Source organism: Bombina bombina, chromosome 12 (assembly GCF_027579735.1).
Source record: "Bombina bombina isolate aBomBom1 chromosome 12, aBomBom1.pri, whole genome shotgun sequence".
Classification (NCBI taxonomy): Eukaryota; Metazoa; Chordata; class Amphibia; order Anura; family Bombinatoridae; genus Bombina; species Bombina bombina.
Window position 1 is genome coordinate 90,341,285 of NC_069510.1, and position 19,349 is coordinate 90,360,633.

The 19,349-nt window shown below is 44.9% G+C and overlaps 1 protein-coding gene across 1 annotated transcript in view; it reads left to right on the forward strand.

Annotated features, from left to right (window-relative positions):
* Nucleotides 1–19,349, forward strand: part of IRAK1 (interleukin 1 receptor associated kinase 1) — a 351,555-nt gene that overhangs the window by 151,819 nt on the left and 180,387 nt on the right. The window contains exon 5 of the mRNA XM_053695661.1: nt 18,963–19,142. Within this exon, the coding sequence (XP_053551636.1) occupies nt 18,963–19,142 (180 nt within the window). The remainder of the gene's footprint in view (nt 1–18,962; nt 19,143–19,349) is intronic.

The window sequence follows — 19,349 nt, forward strand, 5'->3', positions numbered from 1 at the left end:
GGGAAGTCGTCAGACTTTTCATCCGGGGGAGTGGGAACTCCATCCGGAGGTGTTTGCACAATTGATTCAACAATGGGGCACACCAGAATTGGATCTGATGGCGTCTCGTCAGAACGCCAAACTTCCTCGTTACGGGTCCAGGTCAAGGGATCCTCAGGCAATACTGATAGATGCTCTAGCAGTACCCTGGTCGTTCAACCTGGCTTATGCGTTTCCACCATTTCCTCTCCTTCCTCGCTTGATTGCCAGAATCAAACAGGAGAGAGCTTCAGTGATTTTGATAGCACCTGCGTGGCCACGCAGGACTTGGTATGCAGACCTGGTAGACATGTCATCTCTTCCACCATGGACTCTGCCACTGAGACAGGACCTTCTGATTCAAGGTCCATTCCAGCATCCAAATCTAGTTTCTCTGCGGCTTACTGCTTGGAGATTGAACGTTTGATCTTATCCAAGCGGGGTTTCTCGGAGTCGGTCATAGATACCTTGATTCAGGCTCGAAAGCCTGTCACTAGGAAAATTTATCATAAGATATGGCGTAAATATCTTTATTGGTGCGAATCCAAAGGCTACTCGTGGAGTAAGATCAGGATTCCTAGGATTTTGTCCTTTCTCCAAGAAGGATTGGAGAAGGGGCTATCAGCTAGTTCCTTTTAGGGACAGATATCTGCTTTATCAATTGTACTGCACAAACGTCTGCCAGATGTTCCAGACGTTCAGTCGTTCTGTCAGGCTTTGGTTAGAATCAAGCCTGTGTTTAAACCTGTTGCTCCGCCATGGAGTTTGAATTTAGTTCTTAAAGTTCTTCAAGGGGTTCCGTTTGAACCTATGCATTCCATAGATATTAAGCTTCTATCTTGGAAAGTTCTGTTTTTAGTTGCTATCTCTTCGGCTCAAAGAGTTTCTGAACTATCTGCATTGCAATGCGACTCGCCTTATCTTGTTTTCCATGCTGATAAGGTGGTTTTGCGTACCAAACCTGGATTCCTTCCTAACGTTGTTACTAATAGGAATATCAATCAGGAAATTGTTGTTCCTTCTCTGTGTCCTATTCCTTCCTCTAAGAAGGGGCGTCTGTTGCACAACTTGGACGTGGTTCATGCTTTGACGGAAATCTTTGGTCGCTTGCAAGTAAAACTTCAAACATCTTCTTTGTTTGTTGTCTATTCTGGAAAACGTAGAGGTCAAAAAGCTACGGCTACCTTTCTTGCCTTTTGGCTGAAAAGCATCATCCTTTTGGCATACGAAACTGCTGGACAGCAGCCTCCTGAAAGAATTACAGGCTTCCACATGGGCTTTTAAAAATTATGCTTCTGTTGAACAGATTTGTAAGGCTGCGACTTGGTCTTCGCTTCATACCTTTTCCAAATTTTCCAATTTTGATACTTTTGCTTCTTCGGAGGCTATTTTTGGGAGAAAAGTTCTTCAAGCAGTGGTGCCTTCTGTTTAACCATCTGTCCCTCCCGTTCATCCGTGTCCTGTAGCTTTGGTATTGTATCCCACAAGTAAAGGATGAATCCGTGGACTCGTCTTACCTTATAGAAGAAAAGTAAATTTATGCTTACCTGATAAATTAATTTCTTCTATGGTAAGACGAGTCCACGGCCCGCCCTTTCATTTTAAGACAGATTATATTTTTTTTATTTAAACTTCTTCAGTCACCTCTGCACCTTGTAGTTTCTCCCTTTTCTTCCTGTACCTTCGGTCAAATGACTGGGAGGTGGAGCTAAGGGAAGAGCTATATAGACAGCTCTGCTGTGGTGCTCTTTGCCACTTCCTGTTAGCAGGAGGATAATATCCCACAAGTAAAGGATGAATCCGTGGACTCGTCTTACCATAGAAGAAATTAATTTATCGGGTAAGCATAAATTTACTTTTTTTCCCCCCTTCATCGTGTGTAGCGTGGCATAGCGGTCTCACCCTCCTCCAGCGATGGGCGGACACCCGCCTCCCTCCTTACCCTCCCACCCACCAACAGAGTGGCCCTCTCTGCATCGGTAACTCTGTAAATCTATTTCTGCAGTGCCCCAGTGCCCTAACCTCTACATTTCTGCCTGTTTCTAAGCTACTGCAGACAGTTTCTTATCACATGCTTATTAGCTTTTCACAACAGGAGACTGCTAGTTCATGTGTGTAATATAGATAACATTGTGCTCACGCCCGACGAGTTATTTGAGTTAGCACAACACAGTGCTAAATGTAAGTCAATAGATAATAAATAAAATGTCATGTGATCAGGGGGCTGTAAGAAGATGCTTAGATACATGGTAATCAGAATATTATACAGTTGTGCTCATAAGTTTACATACCCTGGCAGAATTTGATTTCTTGGCCATTTTTCAGAGAATATGAATGCTAACACAAAACTTTTCTTTCACTCATGGTTAGTGTTTGGCTGAAGCCATTTATTATCAATCAACTGTGCTTACTCTTTTTAAATCATAATGACAACAGAAACTACCCAAATGAGCCTGATCAGAAGTTTACATACCCTGGTGATTTTGGCCTAAAAACATGCACACAAGTTGACACAAAGGAATTTGAATGGCTATTAAAGGTAACCATCCTCACCTGTGATCTGTTTGCTTGTAATTAGTGTGTATGTATAAAAGGTCAATGAGTTTCTGGACTCCTGACAGACCCTTGCATCTTTCATCCAGAGCTGCACTGACGTTTCTGGATTCTGAGTCATGGGGAAAGCAAAAGAATTGTCAAAGGATCTGCGGGAAAAGGTAGTTGAACTGTATAAAACAGGAAAGGGAAGTAAAAAGATATCCAAGGAATTGAGACTGCAAATCAGCAGTGTTCAAACTCTAATAAAGAAGTGGAAAATGATGAGTTCTGTTGAAACCAAACCACGGACAGGTATACCAACTAAAATTTCAGCCAGAACTGCCAGTAAAATTGTTCGGGATGCAAAGAAAAACCCACAAACTTCAGGTGAAATACAGGACGTGGTGTGGCTTTTTCAAGATGCACAATAAGGAGGCACTTGAAGAAAGATGGGCTGCATGGTCGAGTCGCCAGAAGAAAGCCATTACTACGCAAATGCCACAAAGTATCCCGCTTACAATACGCCAAACAGCACAGAGACAAGCCTCAAACCTTCTGGCACAAAGTCATTTGGAGTGATGAGGCCAAAATTGAGCTTTTTGGTCACAACCATAAACGTTACATTTGGAGAGGAGTCAACAAGGCCTATGATGAAAGGTACACCATTCCTACTGTGAAACACGGAGGTGGATCGCTGATGTTTTGGGGTTGTGTTAGCTACAAAGGCACAGGAAATTTGGTCAGAATTGATGGCTAGATGAATGCAGTATGTTATCAAACAGAACACCTCATTTTCCACTTCTTGATTAGAGTTTGAACACTGCTGATTTGCATTCTCAATTCCTTGGATATCTTTTTATATCCCTTTCCTGTTTTATACAGTTCAACTACCTTTTCCCCACAGATCCTTTGTCAATTCTTTTTCTTTCCCCATGACTCAGAATCCAGAATCATCAGTGCAGTACTGGATGAAAGATGCAAGGGTCTGTCAGGAGTCCAGGAACTCATTGACCTTTCTCCAACATAGGTGTGTCCGGTCCACGGCGTCATCCTTACTTGTGGGATATTCTCTTCCCCAACAGGAAATGGCAAAGAGCCCAGCAAAGCTGGTCACATGATCCCTCCTAGGCTCCGCCTACCCCAGTCATTCTCTTTGCCGTTGCACCGGCAACATCTCCACGGAGATGGTTAAGAGTTTTTTGGTGTTTAAATGTAGTTTTTATCCTTCAATCAAGTGTTTGTTATTTTAAAATAGTGCTGGTATGTACTATTTACTCTGAAACAGAAAAGAGATGAAGATTTCTGTTTGTAAGAGGAAGATGATTTTAGCAATCGTTACTAAAATCGATTGCTGTTTCCACACAGGACTGTTGAGATGAAGTAACTTCAGTTGGGGGAAACAGTTGGCAGACTTTTCTGCTTGAGGTATGACTGGCCACATTTCTAACAAGACTTTGTAATGCTGGAAGGCTGTCATTTCCCCTATGGGGACCGGTAAGCCATTTTCTTAGATTAAGTAAAAGAATAAAGGGCTTTATAAGGGCTTAAAAAACTGGTAGACATTTTTCTGGGCTAAAACGATTACTTTGCTAAGCATATTTGGCAGATTATAACTCTTAATAGTTATTATAATCTTGGGGATTGTTGTTAAAAAACGGCAGGCACTGTATTGGACACCTTTTTCAGATGGGGGCCTTTTCTAGTCATAGGCAGAGCCTCATTTTCGCGCCACTAATGCGCAGTTGTTTTTGGAAAGCAAGGCATGCAGATGCATGTGTGAGGAGCTAAGAACCACTGAAAAAGCTTATAGAAGGCGTCATTTGGTATCGTATTCCCCTCTGGGCTTGGTTGGGTCTCAGCAAAGCAGATACCTGGGACTGTATAGGGGTTAAATGTAAAAACGGCTCAGGTTCCGTTATTTTAAGGGTTAAAGCTTTCAGATTTGGTGTGCAATACTTTTAAGGCTTTAAGACACTGTGGTGACATTTTGGTGAATTTTGAACAATTCCTTCATGCTTTTTCACATATTCAGTAATAAAGTGTGTTCTGTTTAAAATTTAAAGTGACAGTAACGGTTTTATTTTAAAACGTTTTTTGTGCTTTGTTGACTAGTTTAAGCCTGTTTAACATGTCTGAACCATCAGATAAGCGATGTTCTATATGTATGAAAGCCAAGGTTTCTCCCGATTTAAATATATGTGATGATTGTGACATAGTGTCCAAACAAAGTAGGGACAATGATGCCACAGATAATGATATTGCCCAAGATGATTCCTCAAATGAGGGGAGTAAGCATGGTACTGCATCATCCCCTTCTGTGTCTACACCAGTTTTGCCCACACAAGAGGCCCCTAGTACATCTAGTGCGCCAATACTTATTACCATGCAACAATTAACGGCTGTTATGGATAATTCTATTGCAAACATTTTATCTAAAATGCCTACTTATCAGAGAAAGCGCGATTGCTCTGTTTTAAATACTGAAGAGCAAGAGGACGCTGATGATAACGGTTCTGACATACCCTCACACCAATCTGAAGGGGCCAGGAGGGAGGTTTTGTCTGAGGGAGAAATTTCAGATTCAGGAAAAATTTCTCAACAAGCTGAACCTGATGTTGTAACATTTAAATTTAAATTAGAACATCTCCGCGCACTGCTTAAGGAGGTATTATCTACTCTGGATGATTGTGACAATTTGGTAATTCCAGAGAAATTATGTAAGATGGACAAGTTCCTAGAGGTTCCGGTGCCCCCCGATGCTTTTCCTATACCCAAGCGGGTGGCGGACATAGTAAATAAGGAGTGGGAAAGGCCCGGCATACCTTTTGTTCCTCCCCCTATATTTAAGAAATTATTTCCTATAGTCGACCCCAGAAAGGACTTATGGCAGACAGTCCCCAAGGTCGAGGGGGCGGTCTCTACTCTAAACAAACGCACTACTATTCCCATAGAAGATAGTTGTGCTTTCAAAGATCCTATGGATAAAAAATTAGAGGGTTTGCTTAAAAAGATGTTTGTTCAGCAAGGTTACCTTCTACAACCAATTTCATGCATTGTTCCTGTCACTACGGCAGCGTGTTTCTGGTTCGAAGAACTAGAAAAGTCACTCAATAAAGAATCTTCGTATGAGGAGGTTATGGACAGAGTTCAAGCACTTAAATTGGCTAACTCTTTTATTTTAGATGCCGCTTTGCAATTAGCTAGATTAGCGGCGAAAAATTCAGGGTTTGCTATCGTGGCGCGCAGAGCGCTTTGGCTAAAGTCTTGGTCAGCGGATGTGTCTTCCAAGACAAAATTGCTTAACATCCCTTTCAAGGGTAAAACACTGTTTGGTCCTGATTTGAAAGAGATTATTTCAGACATCACTGGGGGAAAGGGCCACGCCCTTCCTCAGGATAGGTCTTTTAAGGCTAAAAATAAGCCTAATTTTCGTCCCTTTCGCAGAAACGGACCAGCCTCTAATTCTACATCCTCTAAGCAAGAGGGTAATACTTCTCAACCCAAACCAGCCTGGAGACCGATGCAAGGCTGGAACAAGGGTAAGCAGGCCAAGAAGCCTACCACTGCTACCAAAACAGCATGAAGGGATGGCCCCCGATCCGGGACCGGATCTGGTGGGGGGCAGACTTTCTCTCTTTGCTCAGGCTTGGGCAAGAGATGTTCAGGATCCTTGGGCACTAGAAATAGTTTCTCAGGGTTATCTCCTGGAATTCAAGGAACTACCCCCAAGGGGAAGGTTCCACAGGTCTCAATTATCTTCAAACCAAATAAAAAGACAGGCATTCTTACATTGTGTAGAAGTCCTGTTAAAGATGGGAGTAATTCATCCAGTTCCAATAGGAGAACAAGGGATGGGGTTTTACTCCAACCTGTTCATAGTTCCCAAAAAAGAGGGAACATTCAGACCAATTTTAGATCTCAAGATCCTAAACAAATTTCTCAGGGTTCCATCGTTCAAAATGGAAACCATTCGAACGATCCTTCCTACCATCCAGGAAGGTCAATTTATGACCATGGTGGATTTAAAGGATGCGTACCTACATATTCCTATCCACAAGGAACATCATCAGTTCCTAAGGTTCGCTTTTCTGGACAAGCATTACCAGTTTGTGGCACTTCCATTCGGATTAGCCACTGCTCCGAGAATTTTCACAAAGGTACTAGGGTCCCTTCTAGCGGTTCTAAGACCAAGGGGCATTGCAGTAGTACCGTACTTGGACGACATCCTTGATCCTGGACAACCTGTCACAGGGAATGAGCTTCCGCAGACCAGAGTGGGTCATTGTCACGACCGACGCCAGTCTGGTGGGCTGGGGCGCGGTCTGGGAACCCCTGAAAGCTCAGGGTCTATGGTCTCGGGAAGAATCTCTTCTCCCGATAAACATTCTGGAACTGAGAGCGATATTCAATGCTCTCAAAGCTTGGCCTCATCTAGCAAAGGCCAAATTCATAAGGTTTCAGTCAGACAACATGACGACTGTTGCATATATCAACCAACAGGGGGGAACAAGGAGTTCCCTGGCGATGGAGGAAGTGACCAAGATAATTCAATGGGCGGAGGATCACTCCTGCCACTTGTCTGCAATCCACATCCCAGGAGTGGAAAATTGGGAAGCGGATTTTCTGAGTCGTCAGACATTCCATCCGGGGGAGTGGGAACTCCATCCGGAAATCTTTGCCCAAATAACTCAATTATGGGGCATTCCAGACATGGATCTGATGGCCTCTCGTCAGAACCTCAAGGTTCCTTGTTACGGGTCCAGATCCAGGGATCCCAAGGCGACTCTAGTAGATGCACTAGTAGCACCTTGGACCTTCAACCTAGCTTATGTATTCCCACCGTTTCCTCTCATTCCCAGGCTGGTAGCCAGGATCAATCAGGAGAGGGCTTCGGTGATCTTGATAGCTCCTGCGTGGCCACGCAAGACTTGGTATGCAGACCTGGTGAATATGTCATCGGCTCCACCATGGAAGCTACCTTTGAGACAGGACCTTCTTGTTCAAGGTCCATTCGAACATCCGAATCTGGTTTCCCTCCAACTGACTGCTTGGAGATTGAACGCTTGATTTTATCAAAGCGTGGGTTTTCAGATTCTGTAATAGATACTCTGATTCAGGCTAGAAAGCCTGTAACTAGAAAAAATTACCATAAAATATGGAAAAAATATATCTGTTGGTGTGAATCTAAAGGATTCCCATGGAACAAGATAAAAATTCCTAAGATTCTATCCTTTCTACAAGAAGGATTGGAGAAAGGATTATCTGCAAGTTCTCTGAAGGGACAGATCTCTGCGTTATCTGTTTTACTTCACAAAAGGCTGGCAGCTGTGCCAGACGTTCAAGCGTTTGTTCAGGCTCTGGTTAGAATCAAGCCTGTTTACAGACCTTTGACTCCTCCCTGGAGTCTTAATCTAGTTCTTTCAGTTCTTCAAGGGGTTCCGTTTGAACCCTTACATTCCGTAGATATTAAGTTATTATCTTGGAAAGTTTTGTTTTTGGTTGCAATTTCTTCTGCTAGAAGAGTTTCTGAGTTATCTGCTCTGCAGTGTTCTCCGCCCTATCTGGTGTTCCATGCAGATAAGGTGGTTTTGCGTACTAAGCCTGGTTTTCTTCCGAAAGTTGTTTCCAACAAAAATATTAACCAGGAGATAGTTGTCATACAAAGAGAGAAGCGCTCTACCAGGAACGAACAACAGCTCAGTGGCTTGTTCTATGGCGATTTACCACCCGGAGGCAGCCTCTTTTAGACCAGTGTGCTTTTCACAGAAGAAAACTTTCCTGAAGTATATCAGTCTGATCCCGCCAAGCAAGGTCAGTCCAGCCCCGAAATACCAGGCAATTCTCCTCTGAACAAGGAACATGACAACCCCAGACGATCGTTTCGGCCTCCTATGGGCCTCGTCAGTGAGGTGCAGCCACATTCCTCTAAGCACACTGGGCAAGGAGTCCACGTCTGGTTTCCCCCATCACCCATAGGGAGACTTCCCCAGGGTCATAATAATTTGCATACAAAGAGAGAAGCGCTCTACCAGGAACGAACAACAGCTCAGTGGCTTGTTCTATGGCGATTTACCACCCGGAGGCAGCCTCTTTTAGACCAGTGTGCTTTTCACAGAAGAAAACTTTCCTGAAGTATATCAGTCTGATCCCGCCAAGCAAGGTCAGTCCAGCCCCGAAATACCAGGCAATTCTCCTCTGAACAAGGAACATGACAACCCCAGACGATCGTTTCGGCCTCCTATGGGCCTCGTCAGTGAGGTGCAGCCACATTCCTCTAAGCACACTGGGCAAGGAGTCCACGTCTGGTTTCCCCCATCACCCTTAGGGAGACTTCCCCAGGGTCATAATAATTTGCATACAAAGAGAGAAGCGCTCTACCAGGAACGAACAACAGCTCAGTGGCTTGTTCTATGGCGATTTACCACCCGGAGGCAGCCTCTTTTAGACCAGTGTGCTTTTCACAGAAGAAAACTTTCCTGAAGTATATCAGTCTGATCCCGCCAAGCAAGGTCAGTCCAGCCCCGAAATACCAGGCAATTCTCCTCTGAACAAGGAACATGACAACCCCAGACGATCGTTTCGGCCTCCTATGGGCCTCGTCAGTGAGGTGCAGCCACATTCCTCTAAGCACACTGGGCAAGGAGTCCACGTCTGGTTTCCCCCATCACCCATAGGGAGACTTCCCCAGGGTCATAATAATTTGCATACAAAGAGAGAAGCGCTCTACCAGGAACGAACAACAGCTCAGTGGCTTGTTCTATGGCGATTTACCACCCGGAGGCAGCCTCTTTTAGACCAGTGTGCTTTTCACAGAAGAAAACTTTCCTGAAGTATATCAGTCTGATCCCGCCAAGCAAGGTCAGTCCAGCCCCGAAATACCAGGCAATTCTCCTCTGAACAAGGAACATGACAACCCCAGACGATCGTTTCGGCCTCCTATGGGCCTCGTCAGTGAGGTGCAGCCACATTCCTCTAAGCACACTGGGCAAGGAGTCCACGTCTGGTTTCCCCCATCACCCATAGGGAGACTTCCCCAGGGTCATAATAATTTGCATACAAAGAGAGAAGCGCTCTACCAGGAACGAACAACAGCTCAGTGGCTTGTTCTATGGCGATTTACCACCCGGAGGCAGCCTCTTTTAGACCAGTGTGCTTTTCACAGAAGAAAACTTTCCTGAAGTATATCAGTCTGATCCCGCCAAGCAAGGTCAGTCCAGCCCCGAAATACCAGGCAATTCTCCTCTGAACAAGGAACATGACAACCCCAGACGATCGTTTCGGCCTCCTATGGGCCTCGTCAGTGAGGTGCAGCCACATTCCTCTAAGCACACTGGGCAAGGAGTCCACGTCTGGTTTCCCCCATCACCCACAGTGGTCTAAAAGAGGCTGCTTCCGGGTGGTAAATCGCCATAGAACAAGCCACTGAGCTGTTGTTCGTTCCTGGTAGAGCGCTTCTCTCTTTGTATGCAAATTATTTTGACCCTGGGGAAGTCTCCCTATGGGTGATGGGGGAAACCAGACGTGGACTCCTTGCCCAGTGTGCTTAGAGGAATGTGGCTGCACCTCACTGACGAGGCCCATAGAAGGCCGAAACGATCGTCTGGGGTTGTCATGTTCCTTGTTCAGAGGAGAATTGCCTGGTATTTCGGGGCTGGACTGACCTTACTTGGCGGGATCAGACTGATATACTTCAGGAAAGTTTTCTTCTGTGAAAAGCACACTGGTCTAAAAGAGGCTGCTTCCGGGTGGTAAATCGCCATAGAACAAGCCACTGAGCTGTTGTTCGTTCCTGGTAGAGCGCTTCTCTCTTTGTATGCAAATTATTATGACCCTGGGGAAGTCTCCCTATGGGTGATGGGGGAAACCAGACGTGGACTCCTTGCCCAGTGTGCTTAGAGGAATGTGGCTGCACCTCACTGACGAGGCCCATAGAAGGCCGAAACGATCGTCTGGGGTTGTCATGTTCCTTGTTCAGAGGAGAGTTGCCTGGTATTTCGGGGCTGGACTGACCTTACTTGGCGGGATCAGACTGATATACTTCAGGAAAGTTTTCTTCTGTGAAAAGCACACTGGTCTAAAAGAGGCTGCTTCCGGGTGGTAAATCGCCATAGAACAAGCCACTGAGCTGTTGTTCGTTCCTGGTAGAGCGCTTCTCTCTTTGTATGCAAATTATTATGACCCTGGGGAAGTCTCCCTATGGGTGATGGGGGAAACCAGACGTGGACTCCTTGCCCAGTGTGCTTAGAGGAATGTGGCTGCACCTCACTGACGAGGCCCATAGAAGGCCGAAACGATCGTCTGGGGTTGTCATGTTCCTTGTTCAGAGGAGAATTGCCTGGTATTTCGGGGCTGGACTGACCTTACTTGGCGGGATCAGACTGATATACTTCAGGAAAGTTTTCTTCTGTGAAAAGCACACTGGTCTAAAAGAGGCTGCTTCCGGGTGGTAAATCGCCATAGAACAAGCCACTGAGCTGTTGTTCGTTCCTGGTAGAGCGCTTCTCTCTTTGTATGCAAATTATTATGACCCTGGGGAAGTCTCCCTATGGGTGATGGGGGAAACCAGACGTGGACTCCTTGCCCAGTGTGCTTAGAGGAATGTGGCTGCACCTCACTGACGAGGCCCATAGAAGGCCGAAACGATCGTCTGGGGTTGTCATGTTCCTTGTTCAGAGGAGAATTGCCTGGTATTTCGGGGCTGGACTGACCTTACTTGGCGGGATCAGACTGATATACTTCAGGAAAGTTTTCTTCTGTGAAAAGCACACTGGTCTAAAAGAGGCTGCTTCCGGGTGGTAAATCGCCATAGAACAAGCCACTGAGCTGTTGTTCGTTCCTGGTAGAGCGCTTCTCTCTTTGTATGCAAATTATTATGACCCTGGGGAAGTCTCCCTATGGGTGATGGGGGAAACCAGACGTGGACTCCTTGCCCAGTGTGCTTAGAGGAATGTGGCTGCACCTCACTGACGAGGCCCATAGAAGGCCGAAACGATCGTCTGGGGTTGTCATGTTCCTTGTTCAGAGGAGAGTTGCCTGGTATTTCGGGGCTGGACTGACCTTACTTGGCGGGATCAGACTGATATACTTCAGGAAAGTTTTCTTCTGTGAAAAGCACACTGGTCTAAAAGAGGCTGCTTCCGGGTGGTAAATCGCCATAGAACAAGCCACTGAGCTGTTGTTCGTTCCTGGTAGAGCGCTTCTCTCTTTGTATGCAAATTATTATGACCCTGGGGAAGTCTCCCTATGGGTGATGGGGGAAACCAGACGTGGACTCCTTGCCCAGTGTGCTTAGAGGAATGTGGCTGCACCTCACTGACGAGGCCCATAGAAGGCCGAAACGATCGTCTGGGGTTGTCATGTTCCTTGTTCAGAGGAGAATTGCCTGGTATTTCGGGGCTGGACTGACCTTACTTGGCGGGATCAGACTGATATACTTCAGGAAAGTTTTCTTCTGTGAAAAGCACACTGGTCTAAAAGAGGCTGCTTCCGGGTGGTAAATCGCCATAGAACAAGCCACTGAGCTGTTGTTCGTTCCTGGTAGAGCGCTTCTCTCTTTGTATGCAGGAGATAGTTGTACCTTCTTTGTGTCCGAATCCAGTTTCAAAGAAGGAACGTTTGTTACACAATTTGGACGTAGTCCGTGCTCTAAAATTCTATTTAGAGGCCACTAAAGATTTCAGACAAACATCTTCTTTGTTTGTTGTTTATTCTGGTAAAAGGAGAGGTCAAAAAGCAACTTCTACCTCTCTTTCTTTTTGGCTTAAAAGCATTATCCGATTGGCTTATGAGACTGCCGGACGGCAGCCTCCTGAAAGAATCACAGCTCATTCCACTAGGGCTGTGGCTTCCACATGGGCCTTCAAGAACGAGGCTTCTGTTGACCAGATATGTAAGGCAGCGACTTGGTCTTCACTGCACACTTTTGCCAAATTTTACAAATTTGATACTTTTGCTTCTTCGGAGGCTATTTTTGGGAGAAAGGTTTTGCAAGCCGTGGTGCCTTCCATTTAGGTGACCTGATTTGCTCCCTCCCTTCATCCGTGTCCTAAAGCTTTGGTATTGGTTCCCACAAGTAAGGATGACGCCGTGGACCGGACACACCTATGTTGGAGAAAACAGAATTTATGCTTACCTGATAAATTACTTTCTCCAACGGTGTGTCCGGTCCACGGCCCGCCCTGGTTTTTTTAATCAGGTCTGTTGAATTATTTTTTCTAACTACAGTCACCACGGTATCATATGGTTTCTCCTATGCATATTTCCTCCTGTACGTCGGTCGAATGACTGGGGTAGGCGGAGCCTAGGAGGGATCATGTGACCAGCTTTGCTGGGCTCTTTGCCATTTCCTGTTGGGGAAGAGAATATCCCACAAGTAAGGATGACGCCGTGGACCGGACACACCGTTGGAGAAAGTAATTTATCAGGTAAGCATAAATTCTGTTTTTTATACACACACACTAATTACAAGCAAACAGATCACAGGTGAAGATGGTTACCTTTAATAGCTATTCAAACCCCTTTGTGTCAACTTGTGTGCATGTTATCCGGCCAAAATCACCAGGAAGAATGGGCAGCTTTACCATCTGAGAAGATAAAGAGGCTCATCCACAAATACCACAAAAGACTTCAAGCTGTCATTAAAGTTAAAGGGGGGCAATACACGGTATTAAGAACTGGGGTATGTAAACTTTTGATCAAGGTCATTTGGGTAGTTTCTGTTGTCAGTATGATTTAAAAAGAGTAAACACAGTTGATTGATAATAAATGGCTTCATCCAAACACTAACCATGAGTGAAAGAAAAGTTTTTGTGTTATCATTCATATTTTCTGAAAAATGGCCAAGAAATCATAAATTCTGCCAGGGTAAGTAAACTTATGAGCACAACTGTATAACTATTGGTTATGCAAAACTGGGGAATGGGTAATAAAGGTATTTATCTTTTAAAACAATAAAAATTCTATTGTAGACTGTCCCTTTTAAAGGGATACTAAACACACCAATTTCTCTTGCAAGGTGTATCCAGTCCACGGATTCATCTTTTACTTGTGGGATATTCTCATTCCCTACAGGAAGTGGCAAAGAGAGCACACGGCAAAGCTGTCCATATAGCTCCCCCTCTAGCTCCACCCCCCAGTCATTCTCTTTGCCGGCTCTAAGCACTAGGGTCTCTCTACGGGAGGGTAAAGTGAATGTGGTGTTAGAAACGTTTTTTTCAAATTGTGTTTTTTATTTGATTAAAGTGATTTCCAAGCCTGCTTGTATATATTACTAGTCTATTAAACATGTCTGACACTAAGGAAAATCCTTGTTCAATGTGTTTAGAAGCCATGGTGGAACCCCCTCTTAGAATGTGTCCCACTTGTACTGATATGTCTATACACTTTAAAGATCATATTGTTGCACTTAAGAATGTGGCCCAAGATGATTCTCAGACTGAAGGTAACGAGGGTAGCCCGTCTGCCTCTCCCCAAGTGTCACAACCAGTTACGCCCGCGCAAGCGACGCCTAGTACCTCTAGTGCGTCTAACCCTTTTACATTACAAGACTTAGCTGCAGTCATGGATAATTCTCTTACAGCCTTCTTATCTAAACTGCCAGTGTTACCTGCAAAGCGTGATAGCTCCGTTTTAAGAACAGATTATGAGTATTCTGACGCTTTGGTAGCCGTATCCGATATTCCCTCACAATGCTCTGAAGTGGGAGCGAGGGATTTGATGTCTGAGGGAGAAGTCTCTGATTCAGGAAGGGTTCCTCCTCAGACAGATTCAGATACATTGGCTTTTAAATTTTAACTAGAACACCTCCGCGTTTTGCTTAGGGAGGTATTAGCTACTCTGGATGACTGCGACCCTTTGGTGATCCCAGAGAAATTGTGCAAAATGGACAAGTATCTAGAGGTCCCTGTTTACACGGATACGTTTCCGGTCCCTAAGAGGATTGCGGATATCGTTACTAGGGAGTGGGATAGACCAGGTGTTCCCTTTGCTCCCCCTCCTGTTTTTAAGAAAATGTTCCCCATACCTGACCCTGTGCGGGACTCGTGGCAGACGGTCCCTAAGGTGGAGGGGGCTATTTCTACACTTGTTAAAACGCACAACCATACCAATTGAAGACAGTTGTGCTTTTAAAGACCCTATGGATAAGAAGTTAGAGGGTTTACTTAAGAAAATTTTTGTTCAACAAGGTTTTCTTCTCCAACCTATTGCCTGCATTATTCCTGTAACTACTGCAGCTGCTTTCTGGTTTGAGGCGCTGGAAGACTCGCTCCAGACGGAGACCTCATATGAGGAAATTATGGATAAAATTAAGGCTCTAAAGCTAGCTAATTCTTTTATCACTGACGCCGCTTTCCAAATAGCTAAGTTAGCGGCGAAAAATTCAGGTTTCGCCATTTTGGAGCGCAGGGCGCTATGGCTAAAGTCCTGGTCGGCTGATGTGTTGTCTAAATCCAAGCTTTTGAACATTCCTTTCAAAGGAAAGACCCTCTTCGGGCCTGAATTGAAAGAGATTATTTCAGATATCACCGGGGGAAAAGGCCATGCTCTCCCTCAGGACAAGCCCTTTAAGACAAAGAACAAAGCTAATTTTCGTTCCTTTTGCAATTTCAGGAACGGCCCCGCTTCATCCTCTCCGACTGCAAAGCAAGAGGGTAACGCTTCACAGCCCAAGGCAACCTGGAAACCTGGAAAGAGCGCTTTGGCTCAAGTCATGGTCGGCCGATGTGTCGTCAAAATCCAAATTATTAAATATCCCTTTCAAAGGAAAGACCCTTTTCGGGCCAGAATTGAAAGAGATTATTTCAGAAATCACCGGGGGAAAGGGTCATGCTCTCCCTCATGACAAGCCCTTTAAGGCTAAAAACAAAGCTAATTTTCGTTCCTTTCGTAATTTTAGGAGCAGTCCCACTTCAGCCTCTACAGCTGCAAAGCTGTACCAGGGCTGGAATAAGGGTAAACAGGCCAAAAAGCCTGAAGCTGCCACCAAGACAGCATGAAGGTGTAGCCCCCGATCCGGGACCGGATCAAGTAGGGGGCAGACTCTCTCTCTTCGCTCAGGCCTGGGCAAGAGATGTACAAGATTTTTGGGCATTAGAGATTGTAGCCCAGGGATACCTTCTAGAATTCAAGGACTCTCCCCCAAGGGGAAGGTTCCACATTTCTCGTCTGTCTACAGATCAGACAAAGAAAGAGGCGTTTTTACGCTGTGTAGAAGATCTACTTACAATGGGAGTGATCCACCCAGTTCCAATTGCAGAACAAGGACTGGGGTTTTACTCAAACCTGTTTGTGGTTCCCAAAAAAGAAGGAACTTTCAGACCAATCCTGGATCTCAAAATTCTAAACAAATTCCTCAGAGTCCCATCATTCAAGATGGAGACCATTCGGACAATCTTACCAATGATCCAGGAGGGTCAATATATAACTACCGTGGATCTAAATGATGCGTATCTGCATATTCCTATCCACAAAGATCATCACCAGTTTCTCAGGTTCGCCTTTCTGGACAAGCATTATCAGTTTGTGGCTCTTCCTTTCGGGTTGGCCACTGACGGTTCTAAGACCGCGGGGCATAGCAGTGGCGCCTTACTTAGACGACATCTTAATTCAGGCGTCGACTTTCCAAAGAACCAAGTCTCACACGGAGATCGTATTGGCCTTTCTGAGGTCTCACGGGTGGAAGGTGAACATAAAAAAGAGTTCTCTCTCCCCCCTCACAAGAGTTCCATTCCTAGGAACCCTGATAGACTCTGTAGAAATGAAAATATTTCTGACGGAGGTCAGAAAGTTAAAACTGTTAACTACTTGCCGAGCTCTTCATTCCATTCCTCGGCCATCTGTAGCTCAGTGCATGGAGACAATCGGACTAATGGTAGCGGCAATGGACATAGTCCCTTTTGCTCGGATACACCTCAGACCACTGCAACTATGCATGCTCAAACAGTGGAATGGGGATTATGCAGATTTGTCTCCTCAAATTCAGTTGGACCAGGAGACCAGAGATTCTCTTCTCTGGTGGTTGTCTCAAGATCACCTGTCTCAGGGAATATGTTTCCGCAGACCAGAGTGAATCATTGTAACGACCGACGCCAGTCTGTTAGGCTGGGGTGCGGTCTGGGACTCCCTGAAAGCTCAGGGCTTATGGTCTCGGGAAGAAACTCTTCTCCCGATAAACATTCTGGAACTGAGGGCGATATTCAACGCTCTTCAGGCATGGCCTCAACTAGCTGCGGCCAAATTAATCAGATTTCAGTCGGACAACATCACGACTGTAGCTTATGTCAATCATCAGGGGGGAACAAAGAGCTCCCTAGCAATGACGGAAGTAACCAAAATAATCAGGTGGGCGGAGGATCACTCCTGCCATCTCTCAGCAATTCACATCCCAGGAGTAGACAACTGGGAGGCGGATTTTCTAAGTCGTCAGACTTTTCACCCGGGGGAGTGGGAACTCCACCCGGAGGCATTTGCCCAGCTGACTCAACTTTGGGGCACTCCAGAGTTGGATCTGATGGCGTCCCGTCAGAACACCAAACTTCCTCTCTACGGGTCCAGGTCCCGGGATCCCAAGGCGGTATTGATAGATGCTCTAGCAGCGCCTTGGTCCTTCAATCTGGCTTATGTTTTTCCACCGTTTCCTCTCCTCCCGCGTCTGGTTGCCAGAATCAAGCAGGAGAAGGCTTCGGTGATTCTGATAGCGCCTGCGTGGTCACGCAGGACTTGGTATGCAGACCTAGTGGACATGTCATCTGTCCCACCATGGACATTGCCAATGAGGCAGGATCTTCTGATACAGGGTCCGTTCAAGCATCCAAATTTAGTTTCTCTACGTCTGACTGCTTGGAGATTGAACGCTTAATTCTATCAAAGCGTGGGTTCTCTGAGTCATCATAGATACTCTGATTCAGGCTAGAAAGCCTGTCACCAGGAAAATCTACCATAAGATATGGCGGAAATATCTTTGTTGGTGTGAATCCAAGGGTTACTCATGGAGTAAGATTAGGATTCCCAGGATATTGTCTTTTCTCCAAGAAGGATTGGAGAGAGGATTGTCAGCTAGTTCCTTAAAAGGACAAATATCTGCTTTGTCTATCCTGTTACACAAGCGTCTGGCAGAGGTACCAGACGTTCAAGCGTTTGCTCAGTCTTTAGTCAGAATCAAGCCTGTTTATAAACCTGTGGCTCCGCCATGGAGTTTGAATCTAGTTCTTTCAGTTCTTCAAGGGGTTCCGTTTGAACCTTTACATTCCATAGACATTAAGTTGTTATCTTGGAAAGTTTTGTTTTTGATAGCTATCTCTTCTGCTAGAAGAGTTTCAGAATTATCTGCCTTACAGTGTGATTCACCTTACCTGGTGTTCCTGCTTATTCTACCAGAGCAGTGGCTTCCACATGGGCTTTCCAAAATGAGGCTTCTGTTGAACAGATTTGTAAGGCAGCGACTTGGTCTTCACTGCATACTTTTGCCAAATTTTACAAATTCAATACTTTTGCTTCTTCGGAGGCTATTTTTGGGGGAGAGGTTTTACAAGCAGTGGTGCCTTCCGTTTAAGGTACCTGTCTTGTTCCCTCCCTTCATCCGTGTCCTAAAGCTTTGGTATTGGTATCCCACAAGTAAAGGATGAATCCGTGGACTGGATACACCTTGCAAGAGAAAACAGAATTTATGCTTACCTGATAAATTACTTTCTCTTGCGGTGTATCCAGTCCACGGCCCGCCCTGGCATTTAAGTCAGGTAAAATTTTTTTGTTTAAACTACAGTCACCACTGCACCCTATGGTTTCTCCTTTTTCTTCCTAACCTTTGGTCGAATGACTGGGGGGTGGAGCTAGAGGGGGAGCTATATGGACAGCTTTGCTGTGTGCTCTCTTTGCCACTTCCTGTAGGGAATGAGAATATCCCACAAGTAAAGGATGAATCCATGGACTGGATACACCGCAAGAGAAAGTAATTTATCAGGTAAGCATAAATTCTGTTTTTTTTTTTCTTTCATGATTCAGATAGAGCAATTTTAAGCAACTTTCTAATTTACTCCTATTATCACTTTTTCTTAGTTCTTTTGTTACCTTTTTTTGAAAAGTTAGAATGTAATGTATGCTTAGGAGCTGGACCATTTTTGGTTCAGCACCTTGGTTGCGCTTGCCGATTGGTGGCTAAAAATTTGGTTTTAGTATCCCTTTAGACTAACTTAGGCAAAAATGTAAGCGGTAGCCTGCCCATAATTCTGGGAAATGTTTATACCTACTGAAGTAAGCAAAAGATATCTACCAACCAGGTTATGATATGGTTTTATTTCAAGTGTGAAGGAATTGGCTTATCAGTATGTATAAATAAATCAATCTGTTTTATTGTGTCTTAAAGATGCCTTTTCCTTAAAGAACTTAGTAAAGTTATTTGTTCCTGTACTTAGGAATCTATTGTATCCAGTTGTGACATAGATACTTCAAGGCAGTTGAAGTGGAGCTTTCAAGAAATAGTCCAGGCTACAAACAACTTCTCAAGGTCTATGCTGATTGGTGAAGGAGGCTTTGGCTGTGTTTATAAAGCAACCATGCGACACACAGAATATGCAGTAAAGCGCCTTAAGCAGGTATATTTCTTTCATATATATGGTGAGAGTCCACAAGATGTTAGGTATGGGATATACATTCCTACCAGAAGGAGGCAAAGTTTCCCAAAGCTCAAAAGCCTATATAAAACCCTCCCACCTCACACATACCTCAGTTATCATTAGATGTGCATGTTTTTTTTTACTACACCTTTGATTATGCCTAAATTTGCTGCATTTTCAAGAATA